Source organism: Poromitra crassiceps (assembly GCF_964638095.1).
Source record: "Poromitra crassiceps genome assembly, chromosome: 4".
NCBI classification, from domain to species: Eukaryota; Metazoa; Chordata; class Actinopteri; order Beryciformes; family Melamphaidae; genus Poromitra; species Poromitra crassiceps.
Window position 1 is genome coordinate 63,767,437 of NC_139626.1, and position 15,986 is coordinate 63,783,422.

General features: G+C 48.7%; 1 protein-coding gene across 1 annotated transcript in view; it reads left to right on the top strand.

Moving 5' to 3' along the window:
• Positions 1 to 713, top strand: part of LOC310775900 (NLR family CARD domain-containing protein 3-like) — a gene marked incomplete at its 5' end in the record, with an annotated part of 253,183 nt that extends 252,470 nt beyond the window's left edge. Inside the window, one exon of the mRNA XM_083636024.1 lies at positions 17 to 713. Within this exon, the coding sequence (XP_083492150.1) occupies positions 17 to 648 (632 nt within the window). The 3' untranslated portion in view covers positions 649 to 713. The remainder of the gene's footprint in view (positions 1 to 16) is intronic.
• Between the last annotated feature and the right edge of the window lie 15,273 nt (positions 714 to 15,986).

Sequence of the window (15,986 nt, forward strand, 5' to 3'; positions counted from 1 at the left end):
CTTGTTGTCTCATCAGATGCCTGTGAACTCACACTGGACCCAAACACAGCAGAGAGACACCTCCTCCTGTCTGAAGACAACAGAAAGGTGACGAGGGTGGAAGAGGATCAGCCATTTCCTGATCACCCAGAGAGATTTGACTACTGGGCTCAGCTGCTGTGTAGAGATGGTCTGACTGGTCGCTGTTACTGGGAGGTGGAGAGGGAAGGAGGGGTTACTATAGGAGTGTCTTACAGAGGAATCAGTAGGAGAGGAGAGGGCGATGACTGCAGGTTTGGAATGAATGAAAAGTCCTGGATGCTGTTCTGCACTGATGATCTTTACACTGCCTGGCACAATAACAAGTCAACAAACATATGTTATGACCGTCAGATTGGAGGCAATGAAAAGTCCTGGAAACTGTCGTGCGCTGATGATCATTACGAGGCATGGCACAATAACATATCAACAGTCATATCATCCCCCTCTCCCTCTAACAGAGTAGCAGTGTATCTGGACTGGCCTGCTGGCTCTCTGTCCTTCTACACAGTTTCCTCTGACACACTGATCCACATCCACACCTTCCACTTCACCTTCACTGAACCACTCTACCCTGGGTTTCTCTTTAACAAAGGTGCCTCAGTGTGTCTGTGTCAGATAGAGGAGTGAGAGAGAAACACTCACACTGTGACCAAACACAGCTGCTGTAGAGTTGTTACCTCAATCTAACGTAACCCCCCCAACCCATGGACATACCTAAGTGTTACTCACTTGTCTAATTGTTTCAATAAAATCTGTAAGATACATACTGTAGATTGTTTGTTTCCACCAGTTTGATGGTAACTCATTCTTACAACTCTACACTCAATCTGGGTGAAAGTGTATGTAAAAAAAAAGAGATAGCGGCCATATTGGTAGCTTACTTACTATGCAAAGTAGAGTGCTATAGATAGATTCAATCATAAATCTGAGTATTACAATGTGTTTCTAAAACTCAAAAACCATAAAATGGACACCGAGTTTGCTAAAAGCATCAACAGTTATGGTAAAACTCATATTCAGGTAGCCGCCATCTTGGAAATATGCAGATTAGGGGTCCACACACATCTTCCCTAGTAAAGATTAGCATTCCAACACCTTTCTAATGGTAAAATAAAAAAAGAAGAAGATAGATACCAAGTCTGTATTAGCTCATCTCTTTCAAAAGTTATAGCCAAAAGCTTTTTCGGGCAGTGGTCATATTGGATTTGGCCGCCATGGTGACCCCGGGGGTCACCGGCTCGGGCACTCTGGCTAAATCGTTAGAGCATGCCCTGGGCTAATTCTTGGCAAAATCTGGTGCTTTTAGACTTGATTTGCATTAACTTAGCCTCAAATTTCCCTAAGTCCCGCAACTATTAGGTTTGAAAAGTGTGTTTTGCATGATGTTATAAATCGAGTGATAACACACATTTAGCTACCATTGGTGCAATGCTATCACATATTTTCTAACTCTAGAGATGTATACCTTGCCAAAAATCAATATGAGCATGATTGCCAACGCTTCTAGCTCATGGACTAATGTGTAGATAGATTTATTTTGCAAGATTCTGAGTGTAAATTATACACTTTTTTCAAATGTTTTTGAATGAAATGTTTTTTACTATACCAAACCAGTTAAAATCATGAAAACAACCCTCTCAATCAATTCCTCATGCCAAAATCATGCAGAAAAGTGGTGTCATTTGTCTCTGTATGATGTCTAGTTCAAAAGTTATGACCCTTATCTATTTTCATCAGACATCGCATGCCCACACTATTTCAACAGGGTAACAACAAAATGTGTTTATCACCTTGAGGAGTACAACAATATATGCTAGAAAAATATATATTTCGGGTGCATGGGGAGCCCCGTTCCTAAATGAACTATCCTGAGCATTTTGCCATTTCCGCATCACCCTATATATGAAAACATACAGGTCAAATAGCCTTATAAATGATGAGACAAAATAAATGCATTTAGGTGGAGTTAACAGGTTGTATCATTGTTTTTATTTCCTCTCAGTAAAACAATATACACTTTTTTTAAGGAAAATAGCCTACTTTGGAAGGAATTCTGTAAATTATTACTGATATTGATTATTGGTTTTTGACTGATAAAGACGCTGTGCATCGAAGGTTCGTTACTACTCACTGCACTTTATTAAAATAACTTCCCAGTGAATAGAGTGCTCCAATTCGTTAGAATATAACAAGAGATGTTCGCGAGAGCAGAAAGTAGTGAGGGCAGCAGGAGGGGAAAGCCGTCCTTCTTGTTTTGGGTCTGTTGCTAGGCAGAGTGAAACGGTTTACGGCAGCTGTAAACAGTTGCTAGGCAGAGCGAAACGGTTTACGGCCATATCAACAGACCCAAAACAGCTGCCCTCGCTACTTTCTGCTCTCGCGAACATATCTCGTTATATAACAGTTTGTTTGAAAGTAATTTAGTAATTTTGTGGTTATGGCCGAAGTGGCTGCCGCAAACCGTTTCATTTCACTTCCTGATGACACTGGCCCGCAGACAACACTCTCCGATTCACTCTGCTTTCAAGCGAGACTACTCGGCGTTGGTCTCGTCTAATATTAGAGGTAAGATGTGAGGCATCGATATTCGATTTAGACTGTTTAATAACAATCGAAAATCTTGCTCGTAGCTGCTTTAAAGTAAATGTTCTTTTCTTCTTCCAATTTTTCGCATTGTAGGAAGTGCATCTGCGTCTCGACCTCACCTGTCAAACAGTGACCACACGTTCTGTTTTCTTTTGGTTGCCATGATTTTTTGTATCTTCCTTTCTAGATTGCCAATAGAGCTCAAGAGTCACGTGACATTTCCTGCCCCGGAAGTGAGTTTCTAACTCGTTTTCTCCATAGACATTTCAAAAATCCTTATATAACGAGTTTTAAAGCTGGAACCAAGCAACCCCGTGACCTACTGAATGGTGAGTGACCATAAAACATTTCATTTGGAGCTAAAACAAAAAATAAACATGGGGGAAAAAAATGTGTTATTTCCCTCAATTTTTCTAAATGTCTAATGAGAAAATGAATGGGAAAGGGAAACTCACTTCCCAGTGCAAAATATATCACGTGACTGTTCAGCTCTATTGCTGGTCACTGGTGAGGATCCATCTCTGCTCTCTATCTGTGACTGTCTCTCTTTTTCTCTGTCTCCCTCTCTCCCCTCCCCTCTCTCTCTCTCTTTCCCCTATCTCTCTTGCACTCTCTCTCCTCCCCTCCCTGTCTCTCCCCCCCTCTCTCTCTTTCCTCTATCTCTCTTGCACTCTCTCTCCTGCCCTCCCTGTCTCTCTCCCTCTGTCTCTCCCCCCTCTCTCGGTGCAGATTATTTTCTAAGGTAACGTTAGGTCAGCAGTGGGAGTGTTCAACCCACAAACCATATTTGGAAGTTCAATTTCCTTCACCAGAAAGGGAGAAGCCTCCTTTCATGCGTTATTTTGGTTCCACACAAGACCCGCCCTACTCTACCTGTGATTGGTTGTGTTTAGACATTACATGAGGAGTGACGATTGGTTCGGTTTAGGCATGAGTGATGATTGGTTCTGGTTAGGGTAAGAATATCAACGTAAGCCAGGGGTGACTTTTTTGACAAAACTTTTTTGAATAGGGGCCAGCTTAGATAATGTGAAAATACTGGGGGGCCAGCTGCTTCATATGGGTTATATATAAAAATCACATACAATTGTACTCTAAGGATTTTGTTTACATCTAAAAACATTACTGTAGTTCTTCTGCCTGTGTTGTTCCTACTTGGTGCTTGTCTACAAACTGTATGATAGTGCTGTCATTGTTAGGTGAATGGTAAAATGCAAATAGTGAACTTGTTTGCCAAGGGCCACTTGGAATCGGTCCACGGGGCGCATTTGGCTCCCGGGCTGGACTTTGGACATGCCTGATAGCCAATCAGAGGCAGAGTAGGGTATTCAGGTGCAGGGTAGAGTGGGTACCCTGTAGTTACAGGCTAAATTCACTTCTTGTTACACTATAAGTACAGTGTGGTACCCAGTAATTACCCTATGAGTACAAATCTTGTTACCCTGTAGTTACAGGCTAAATTCACTTCTTGTACCCCGTAGTTATTACACTATAAGTACAGGTGTGGTACCCCGTGTTGTGATCGACACATTATGGACTGTACTGTATTACTTATATGTTTGAATGTGGGACATTTGAGTGTATTGCCTGTGTTTAGATATGGCCTCACATTCGGGGGAAGACAGAGAGGACCAAATGGCTGGGCCACACCCGACAGATACCAGCACAGCTGGGGGCCAAGCCTCAAAGAAGTTGCCATTGTTTCTTATCCCTCAACCCCCGGGACGTTTAACACCTCCCGGAGCTTCAAAGACCAAGTGCCCCACAACCGAAAGGAACAGAGAGACCTTTCAGTTGAACTTACAGAATGGGTTGAGCCCACTCAAATAACACAAGTGGGCTGGGCATAGCCCAACTCACCGAACGATGTGATTGGCCCACCATGCATGCTCATTTTAATATGGGATCAGTAACAAAACTGGTTGAAAGCAGTTTTAACTTGCAGTCTACAGTAAGAGTCTCAACTAAGCTTGAACCAGGGGTTGGAGGGGCCAGAGAAGCCGGCTCCCCTCCCCCGCTCGCTGCACCCCCTGAACAAAGGCCTAACCAGGCCTGACCACAGCCACCAGAGGCCAGGGTGAACCGCGCATCAGGCCCAGGGATCGCCTACCAAGGCCACCAGCCGCTCTCCTTGCCCAGAGAAGCCCAGCTGGACCGCAAAAGCCGACAACAAGACCGTACCGCGAGCAGACCGCTCAGCAGACCAAGAGGAGCAGAAGAAGCAGAAGAGCCACACCGCAGCAAATCCAACCAACTGCTGCAGACGAAAGACGCCCAAGACAGACCGTGGCCTGCAACCAGCCACAAAGAAGGGCCACAGAGCACAGCACGACCCTCGACTCAACGAGCAGAGAGACTGCACGTCAACGCCCGGCATCATCTGCACCCCCAGCAGACGTCCGCTGCCCGCTTTTCCAGGCCAGGGTGAACCGCGCTGCAGGCCATCGCTCCCACAACCCAAAGCCATCCTCCCTACTGCGCGTAGGACAACTCTCCCCAACCAACAGGATCCCGCTCCACAGCGTGGAACACACGTGAGAGTTCATTCATGGTTTAATGGTTTTGGGCAGTTAGGGTTAAATTGCATTATCATATGTGTTGATTACAGTATCCTGTATGTTGATGTACCATGTTTGCACACTGTTGAATGATCTAGACGCCTGAAGGTGAGCGCTAAGTTCAGCAAGAACTTAGCGGCCACATTCGGGCCACTCTCCTCTCTCCCTCTCCCTCTCTCCCTCCCCCACTCTCTCGGCCTCCCAGCTGAGCCCGTTCAACCGGGAGGGCTAAGCTTGGAACGGTCTAGAGATGGCCAGAATGTCCGCCCGCAAAATTACAGTTAAGCTGAATTAGAGAGTTTGATTAGTCACTCACACAGAGTGATCCCTTCCTAAATTCGGCAGAACCGCCATTTTGGAAAGGAGGCGGTTCCAGACCGCCCCCCAGCCACCTCTGTCTGACCAGGTCAAACCTTCCTCAACTTTGGCAAAACCGCCATTTTGAAAAGGAGGCGGTCTACACACGATCAGCCCGCCCCTCAGCCAATCCTGGGGTGACATAAGACACTCCGCCCTCTCCTCCCTCCTTCTCTCTCTCACACACACCCACACACACACACACACAAGTGCTAATTAACACCCACATACTCACATACCCACACACCCAGGCCTGCCAGCCAGGCAGACTTAAAGCACACACACACACACACACACACACACACACACACACACACACACACATACAATTGATAATGTTTGTTCACATTAGGTATTAGCTATAGATGTGGTAGAGTATTAGTCATAAAAGTAAATGTGATGAACTGATATTTTAATCATTGTGTTAATGTCAATTGATATTGTGATTTATTAAATCTTTTTATTACATAATGCTATGAATCTTGGTTATTATTCATGAGGTATTTTATCTGTGGAAATCTGTGACAGAAGCTTACGAACTTTGACCTTCAATTAACTGTACAATGTACACTATATCATTATGAGACTGATATGACAATTTGGTTTGGTGTCTAAACAAGTCATAACTTGACTTTTAGACAGGTCTGTAGCCTTAACTACAGTGGTGCCCCGAATCTTACAGAGAATACAATATTTTCTGTCAAATCTAATAAATTTATGAATATTAATAATTCATAATTATTAATAATCATATTTCATAACCAAACCAGCTCCTGCGAGCACAACATAAATGACGCCCCGTTTGAGGATTCTAATGTCAGTATTTCCACAGATATGATATGCATGAATAATAAAAATTCATAAAATTTTTGAAAAATCAACATTTTTCAAATTTTTCCAAAATCAGGTTTTCTATAGCGCTTTGCCAAGCAAATCACATGCGTCAGAAGACACTAAAGGAACTCTAATCATAAAATATGGAATCTTCCCATAATCTAACACAAGTTAGGATTTGTATTGAATATTTCTGAGCAAAACCGTCCCAAAGACAACAGCTCAGTTTAAAATCCTTGATTCCATTTTTATGTTAGAAACCACAGTTAAACTGTTTCCCACTGTGCCTTCAACCTAAATTGTGAGAGATAGCAATTTTTCCATCTATCAGAGAGTGACTCTATCAGAGAGTAAATAGACAGCGCTGCGCATTTTTAAGTGGAACCTTTGATGCTAATTTGAAAGCCACACTGGCAAGGGTGGGGGGAAGTCAGGCTGCCCCCCCCTCACATTAGCATTCAAAAACATTCACCCTGGTCTCCTCCAGAGCCAGAGACAAAGTGTAAACAAAGCCCTGTGACCACCAGTCACAGTGAATTTGCATGCGAAAGACAGGCAGACACCTGCACCTGATGACACTGACAGCAGACACCAGCCGAGTGACAGCTGACAGATGTCAAACTAACTGCATGCAATTGGCAGCTAACTCACAGAGAGACTGTCACATTTGGGCCATTCTTTAATTAGAATTAGTAACTGTGGGCATTGACGCTCACGACAACGTGACGCCATAGCAAACAAAGTGAGTGCACACACCTTTTGCTTAAAATTGACAGCAGTAAAACAGCTGCTTGACTCATCGCAATGAGTCTGCGCTGCCACAAGATGGTCAGCGCTGAAACTTTCTTTAAGATGGCCGCCACCGACTTGCAAGCGGTAGCCGCCTCTCTCATCTGCCCGCCTACAGGAGGAGCAGATGAATTTAGCATTGTAATGCTAACACTAGCGGTCCTAATAATTCCATTGGGAATTATTTTCTTTCTGCAAAATCGCAGATTCCAGGTGCAGGACGCTGCGCATCAGCGGCAGACCACTGTCTACCAGACGCAGATAGGCAGACTGCGCAACAGCTGTCAAGCTACGCTGCAGGCCAACCTGGGTCTGCATCGACAAGCCCAGGTCTGCCAAACAGAATTAGCCCGACTGCGTACCGAAGTTTCCCGGCTGCAACAGAGCCAAAAGGGCATGCCGACCGGATCCACGGCGGCCCTCGGACCCAGAACGGTCCCCCTCTCGGGTCGCACTGCTCCACCAACCACCCGAGCGGTGATCGCACGGCTAAACGCGAGAACGGCCAAGCAGCAAGAGCACCAGAAGGCCGTAAGGGCCATAGCCCCGCCGGCACCGGAGGCTGACACGCCCCCTAGGGCTAGACCAACCCCCGACTCGAATCAGACCCCCGCACACCACTTAGCGCCCGCGCTGGCAAGCAGCCGCGCTGCTAGACATCGCGACACCACACCGCGAAAGGGGGGAGACCGCTCTCACAACGAGCAAACTGATTCAGGCTATTCAGCCCAGCAGTCGTCATCCGATTCCGAGCTCGACTTCCATGCTTTTGACATACCAGTCAGTCATTCATCCGAGCAACCTACGGGTAGAATCAGACGTTATTCACGCTTTCATCCAGCTCTGACTTCCACCTCAGAGCACAAACCGCTGACAGTCAAACGACTTGACAGCGCCATTTCCGGTTATGACAAAACGATCCACACTGCAACCCCCTGCAGGGAGGAACGTGTGTCTTACCGGCTTTCCATTTATCACGCCCGGGGCGAGTCGATCGACTACCGCCCTGTGCGTTATAAACCGTCATTTGCTCAGGCCACCAGCGGGTGCGCTGATGAGTCAGATCCAGTCACTAAGTTCCGGCAGATCCACTCCGCTTCCCAAACAGAGAGCGTGACTATGATGAGCAGGGGAAACAAACAGCATTCACAGCTGGACACAGACCAACTGCCCAGTTATGCTAACCTGTCATTCAGAGAGGATCCTGCTAGGTCTTTCTCACAAGAGGCTATCCAGCCTCATTCATTTTCTAGCTCCTGTCCACCAAGGAAACAGGAAGTCAGCTCTTCCACCCCTCCCCCCGAAAGGGGGGACCCCGGGCATGATGACATTAGTCGCTCTTTGGTGCCCAATCGGGCAAACGGCCACTCCTTCTTGCAGCCTCTACTGCCAAAACAGAGTGATTCAGGACTCTCTCTCCGAGAAGCAGAGTCACGCTATCACTTACTGAAGTCAATCGCAAACGACATTGACTTGTTCGATCCCGCCAGTCACGAGGTACACTTGACAGATTATCTCAACGAAGTCGAACGTGGTTCGCAGGCTCTGCCACACGCCTCGCCGCGAGAGAAAGCTCAACTGATATGGAGAACGAGCTCAAAGCACGTGCGTGCGTTTATCCAAACGCAACCTTCCCATATCAGAGATGACTTTGACAAGCTTCGCGAAGCCTTGGGCGAAGAGTACATCCTTACCCAGTCGTCAGCGGCGGGGAGGAACGCGGCCTTACACGTCAAACAGAATTACCAGGAACATCCTAGGGATTACTTCAGACGTTTGAAAAGAATTTATAATCAAGGTAGAAATGGCCCGGATCAAGGAGACGTGCCACGTCTCAAGGAACTTTACCTAGATGGTCTGCATGACTCGGTGCGCCCATCCGTAGCCCTAGACGCGCGTTGGTATGACCGAAACATGCGCACGGTTCTCAAAACCGCCTCAATAGCGTGGGAGGTGGAAACCGAAGCAAAAAGCAGAAATGGCCAGTTTCAACCCACCAACCGCGTGTGTGTGGACCCAGAGACGGTACCACACACACGCTCACCACGCAGGCCAGACCACCTGGTTCTGCCGGACAGAGCCAAGGGGGGTAGCTGCTGCCCAAAGAGACATCACAGTCGCGCCACAGGGCGCGAACGGCGTGAGTCTCCTCAGCACACTAGGCCCTCCACCCAATTAGACATCCGAACGGGCGCGAGACGCCTGACGGGCAGGGTGGGCATTCAAGCCACCAGAGGCCCTCCCAGGAGATGACATCAAACTCGGTGAAGGGCGGGTGACTGGACGCAGCCACCCTGTCACCCCTGACAGTCACCTGTCACTCGGCTCTCACCCTTATCTCTAGGTAGGCTAGATGCATTGTCAACGCTGTGCTGTGAAACATAACACCTTTACGGCAGGCAGACCACATCAAAATAGGACAAAGCTTGGCACATAGCTACACATAGACACATAGCACAACACTGCTGGAATGCAGCACACATTCAAAATCACACCCTGTCACCCTCTCTCTCCTTCTCTCCTCCTGCCCTTCCCTGTTTACCATGTTGATTTTGAAGTGATGTTGTGTATGTGACCTTAAGGTTGTATTATCTATATGGTAATGAGTCTAGGTATGGTTAGGAGTCTGCCCAGAACCAAACCTGAACTATGAACGGCCTGAGTATGACACTTTGATCCCACAGAACAGATGGACATGGACCAAAAGTTACAGCAAACTGTCTGTACAGCCCTTCATCCTCGCCCGCGGACCGCAGGTCGACAGCAGTCCACGGACGAGGAGGGGGGATGTTGTGATCGACACATTATGGACTGTACTGTATTACTTATATGTTTGAATGTGGGACATTTGAGTGTATTGCCTGTGTTTAGATATGGCCTCACATTCGGGGGAAGACAGAGAGGACCAAATGGCTGGGCCACACCCGACAGATACCAGCACAGCTGGGGGCCAAGCCTCAAAGAAGTTGCCATTGTTTCTTATCCCTCAACCCCCGGGACGTTTAACACCTCCCGGAGCTTCAAAGACCAAGTGCCCCACAACCGAAAGGAACAGAGAGACCTTTCAGTTGAACTTACAGAATGGGTTGAGCCCACTCAAATAACACAAGTGGGCTGGGCATAGCCCAACTCACCGAACGATGTGATTGGCCCACCATGCATGCTCATTTTAATATGGGATCAGTAACAAAACTGGTTGAAAGCAGTTTTAACTTGCAGTCTACAGTAAGAGTCTCAACTAAGCTTGAACCAGGGGTTGGAGGGGCCAGAGAAGCCGGCTCCCCTCCCCCGCTCGCTGCACCCCCTGAACAAAGGCCTAACCAGGCCTGACCACAGCCACCAGAGGCCAGGGTGAACCGCGCAGCAGGCCCAGGGATCGCCTACCAAGGCCACCAGCCGCTCTCCTTGCCCAGAGAAGCCCAGCTGGACCGCAAAAGCCGACAACAAGACCGTACCGCGAGCAGACCGCTCAGCAGACCAAGAGGAGCAGAAGAAGCAGAAGAGCCACACCGCAGCAAATCCAACCAACTGCTGCAGACGAAAGACGCCCAAGACAGACCGTGGCCTGCAACCAGCCACAAAGAAGGGCCACAGAGCACAGCACGACCCTCGACTCAACGAGCAGAGAGACTGCACGTCAATGCCCGGCATCATCTGCACCCCCAGCAGACGTCCGCTGCCCGCTTTTCCAGGCCAGGGTGAACCGCGCTGCAGGCCATCGCTCCCACAACCCAAAGCCATCCTCCCTACTGCGCGTAGGACAACTCTCCCCAACCAACAGGATCCCGCTCCACAGCGTGGAACACACGTGAGAGTTCATTCATGGTTTAATGGTTTTGGGCAGTTAGGGTTAAATTGCATTATCATATGTGTTGATTACAGTATCCTGTATGTTGATGTACCATGTTTGCACACTGTTGAATGATCTAGACGCCTGAAGGTGAGCGCTAAGTTCAGCAAGAACTTAGCGGCCACATTCGGGCCACTCTCCTCTCTCCCTCTCCCTCTCTCCCTCCCCCACTCTCTCGGCCTCCCAGCTGAGCCCGTTCAACCGGGAGGGCTAAGCTTGGAACGGTCTAGAGATGGCCAGAATGTCCGCCCGCAAAATTACAGTTAAGCTGAATTAGAGAGTTTGATTAGTCACTCACACAGAGTGATCCCTTCCTAAATTCGGCAGAACCGCCATTTTGGAAAGGAGGCGGTTCCAGACCGCCCCCCAGCCACCTCTGTCTGACCAGGTCAAACCTTCCTCAACTTTGGCAAAACCGCCATTTTGAAAAGGAGGCGGTCTACACACGATCAGCCCGCCCCTCAGCCAATCCTGGGGTGACATAAGACACTCCGCCCTCTCCTCCCTCCTTCTCTCTCTCACACACACCCACACACACACACACACAAGTGCTAATTAACACCCACATACTCACATACCCACACACCCAGGCCTGCCAGCCAGGCAGACTTAAAGCACACACACACACACACACACACACACACACACACACACATACAATTGATAATGTTTGTTCACATTAGGTATTAGCTATAGATGTGGTAGAGTATTAGTCATAAAAGTAAATGTGATGAACTGATATTTTAATCATTGTGTTAATGTCAATTGATATTGTGATTTATTAAATCTTTTTATTACATAATGCTATGAATCTTGGTTATTATTCATGAGGTATTTTATCTGTGGAAATCTGTGACAGAAGCTTACGAACTTTGACCTTCAATTAACTGTACAATGTACACTATATCATTATGAGACTGATATGACAATTTGGTTTGGTGTCTAAACAAGTCATAACTTGACTTTTAGACAGGTCTGTAGCCTTAACTACAGTGGTGCCCCGAATCTTACAGAGAATACAATATTTTCTGTCAAATCTAATAAATTTATGAATATTAATAATTCATAATTATTAATAATCATATTTCATAACCAAACCAGCTCCTGCGAGCACAACACCCGTAATTACCCTATAAGTACAGATCTTGTTACCTTGTAGTTACAGGCTAAATTCACTTCTTGTTACACTATAAGTTTAGGTGTGTTACCCCCTAATTACCCTATAAGTACACATCTTGTTACCCTCTAGTTACAGGCTAAATTCACTTCTTGTACCCCGTAGTTACACTATAAGTACAGATGTGGTACCCCGTAATTACCCTATAAGTACAGATCTTGTTACCCTGCAGTTACATGGTTATTTGCGGGCTATATTCTAAAGCGTTACCAAAATAACACACACCTCTCCCAACGAGGAACAGATTAAAGAGGAAGAGGTGGTAAACACGACATATATGGCCCATTTCCACCGCTGGTATCAACGCGGCCCCGCCCAGCTCATCTCGCTTTTTTGTCTCATTCCACCGATCAAAAACGTGGACAGCCCGGGTTGAGTCGGGGTTGAGTCGTTTTCACATAACACACATAGCATAAAATAAAATACACAGTAGTAATGCGATAGTAAAATAAGCAGAATAAGAAGAAAGAACACAACATAGCATGGAATAAACAGTATAAACAGTATTAAATGTGATAGGAGCAAAATAGTGGAGTACGTCTAAGTAAGCAAATACGTAGAGTAAGTATACCTTACGTGCCAATTGTCTTTATTGCACACTGAACTTATATTATTCGGCCTGCCCCATACGTTACACGTGGCTCAGCCAGGCACTTTTTCCAGTTAGCCTATCTTTATTGCACACTGACCTTATATTATTCGGCTTGCCCTATACGTTACACGTGGCTCAGCCAGGCACTTTTCCAGTTAGCCTATCGGCTGGCTCAGTCTCAGGGAGACTGAGCGTCTCCGAGGTGCTCTTTTAAGAGAGGCATTAAATAGACCAATGGCCACAGGCAGGAATGATTTCCTGTGCCTCTCCGTGTTGCATCTAAGTGGAATCAGTCTCTCACTGAATGTACTCCTGTGTTTGACTAGCACGCCGTGAAATGGGTGCGAGTCATTGCTCATGATGGAGCGTAGCCTGGATAACGTTCTCTTCTCTGACACCGCAGTCAGAGAGCCCAGGTCCAGCCCCACAATGCACGAGTGTTTACTCGTGTTTACTCTATCTACTGACTGTCAATGCATAGCAGTTTTACTTCGTTTTGAACTCGAGCTCTCACTCTAGTCACGTCTAGACGTGATAAGGCACGTCTAGACGTGCGCAGATTCCCCCGCTCTCTTCTCTCTCTCCCCCTCAGGTGTCCTTCATTGGCCTGACGTACACCCCCGCCGCTGCAGCCCTAGGTCCGGCCGTCATCGCCCTAGCCACCTGTCGTCACTCTAGGCCATCTACCCACTACTCCTTCTATTGTCTGACACCCCGGGCTCATCACCACCACCGACCCCTATCCTCATCATCCTGGTCACCTGCCTGCCTAAGGGAAGGGGGGGGGACACCCCCCACAGCCCCCCCCCCCCCCGGCCTCATCATCACCTCCAACTCCTATCCTCCCCTCCTCTTAATCATCACCTCCGACTCCTATCCTCCCCTCCCCTCCTCTTAATCCATGTCACCAACGCGGACTCATGGATTCCTCAGATCATCCTCATGGAACTCCCAATCTTGTTACCCCTTTTTTTTCACCTAGCTAATTAGCTAGTATTCTCTAAACCTACGAACACTTAAAGACTACATTTTCTATTTCTTTTTGGACTCTACTTTTTACATTTTCGACTCCCTTCCCTGATCTGAGGATAATTTAAAAACTACATTTTTATATCCCTTCTGTTGGACTCCTTTTTACATTTTCAATTTTCTGTTCTTTTGTAAATTTTATTTCCATAATAAACCATTTACAGAGTTTCATTATCGGAAAACTCTGTACATGGTTTAGCCCGGCATCTCTCGGCCTGTCTCGGAGGGGAGTCCCCGGATCGGGGTCCATTGCTGTGGCCTGGGTGGGACCGGCCCCCGCGTGGCCTGCTCTCTCAGTTCCCAGTCACTAGCTGGGGGCGGGTCTGGAAGCGGGTCGCGTGGGGGATGGGTTTACCCGGGCTATCATTGCTGGGCCCCTATAGCACAACGACCTCACAAGGTTCCTCCTCAGCCAAGTCACTGAGGCAATCCATGTGGCGATCCATATGGTGGAAAGGTTTTCTTGCGTTCACTGGGGGTGAGGGGACGCCGCTGTGTGCCGGCCTGGCCTTCTCTCCCACGCCTTATGTGGGCGGGGGCCAGGGCGGGGGGCATCGGTGCTCTTCATCACTGGTCGAGGGCTGCCGGTTGGTTTAGAACAGCTTAGGTAGGCGATAGATTAGCTACAGCCTAAGGCTGACCTGTTATAGTGTTCAGTCAAAGATCAGACTAGAGCAGAGTAGGATAGGCCAGATTAGGCTGTAGATTAGCTAGATACTATGTCCCAGTTAGCTCTGGTTAATGCTTAGAGTAGTCAGTTGTCTGATCTTCTCCCCCCCCTCTCTTTCTCTTTCCCCCTTCCCCCGCTCCTTCCCTTCTTCCCCCTCCTGTTCTCCCCTCTCCCACACTTCCCACTCCCCCCCCACCTCCTCTCTTTCCATGCTCTTTCCTCCCCCACATCCCACCGCCCCCCCTCCCTTCTCCTGCTCTCTCCTCCTTCTCCCCCCCTCTGCTCCTTCTCCTTCTCCTCTTCTCCCCTATTTTCCCGAACCCCTGCCACTTCCTGCTCTCCCCTCTCTCACATTCCCCCTGCTCTCCTTCCCCTGCACCCTCCCACCTCTCCTTCTCTGTTCTCTCCTCCTCTCTGTCCTCTCCCCTCTCTCACATTCCCCCTGCTCTCCTTCCCCTGCACCCTCCTGGCTCTCCCTCCCCTGCACCCTCCCACCTCTCCTTCTCTGTTCTCTCCTCCTCTCTGTCCTCTCCCCTCTCTCACATTCCCCCTGCTCTCCTTCCCCTGCACCCTCCCACCTCTCCTTCTCTGTTCTCTCCTCCTCCACATTTCCCATTTTCTCCCAACCCTCGCCCTAATCCGGGCCCGTATCCTACTCCCTCCCCTCCCCCAACCCTAGACCCTACCTCTACCCTGGCTCTCCCTCCCCTGCACCCTCCCATCTCTCCTTCTCTGTTCCCTCCTCCTCCACATTTCCCATTTTCTCCCCACCTCCTCCCTCTCACATTCCCCCTGCTCTCCCTCCCCTGCACCCTCCCACCTCTCCTTCTCTGTTCTCTCCTCCTCTCTGTCCTCTCCCCTCTCTCACATTCCCCCTGCTCTCCTTCCCCTGCACCCTCCCACCTCTCCTTCTCTGTTCTCTCCTCCTCTCTGTCCTCTCCCCTCTCTCACATTCCCCCTGCTCTCCTTCTCCTGCACCCTCCCACCTCTCCTTCTCTGTTCTCTCCTCCTCTCTGTCCTCTCCCCTCTCTCACATTCCCCCTGCTCTCCTTCCCCTGCACCCTCCCACCTCTCCTTCTCTGTTCTCTCCTCCTCCACATTTCCCATTTTCTCCCCACCCTCGCCCTAATCCGGGCCCGTATCCTACTCCCTCCCCTCCCCCAACCCTAGACCCTACCTCTACCCTGGCTCTCCCTCCCCTGCACCCTCCCATCTCTCCTTCTCTGTTCCCTCCTTCTCCACATTTCCCATTTTCTCCCCACCTCCTCCCTCTCACATTCCCCCTGCTCTCCCTCCCCTGCACCCTCCCACCTCTCCTTCTCTGTTCTCTCCTCCTCTCTGTCCTCTCCCCTCTCTCACATTCCCCCTGCTCTCCTTCCCCTGCACCCTCCCACCTCTCCTTCTCTGTTCTCTCCTCCTCTCTGTCCTCTCCTCCCTCTCACATTCCCCCTGCTCTCCCTCCCCTGCACCCTCCCACCTCTCCTTCTCTGTTCTCTCCTCCTCCACATTTCCCATTTTCTCCC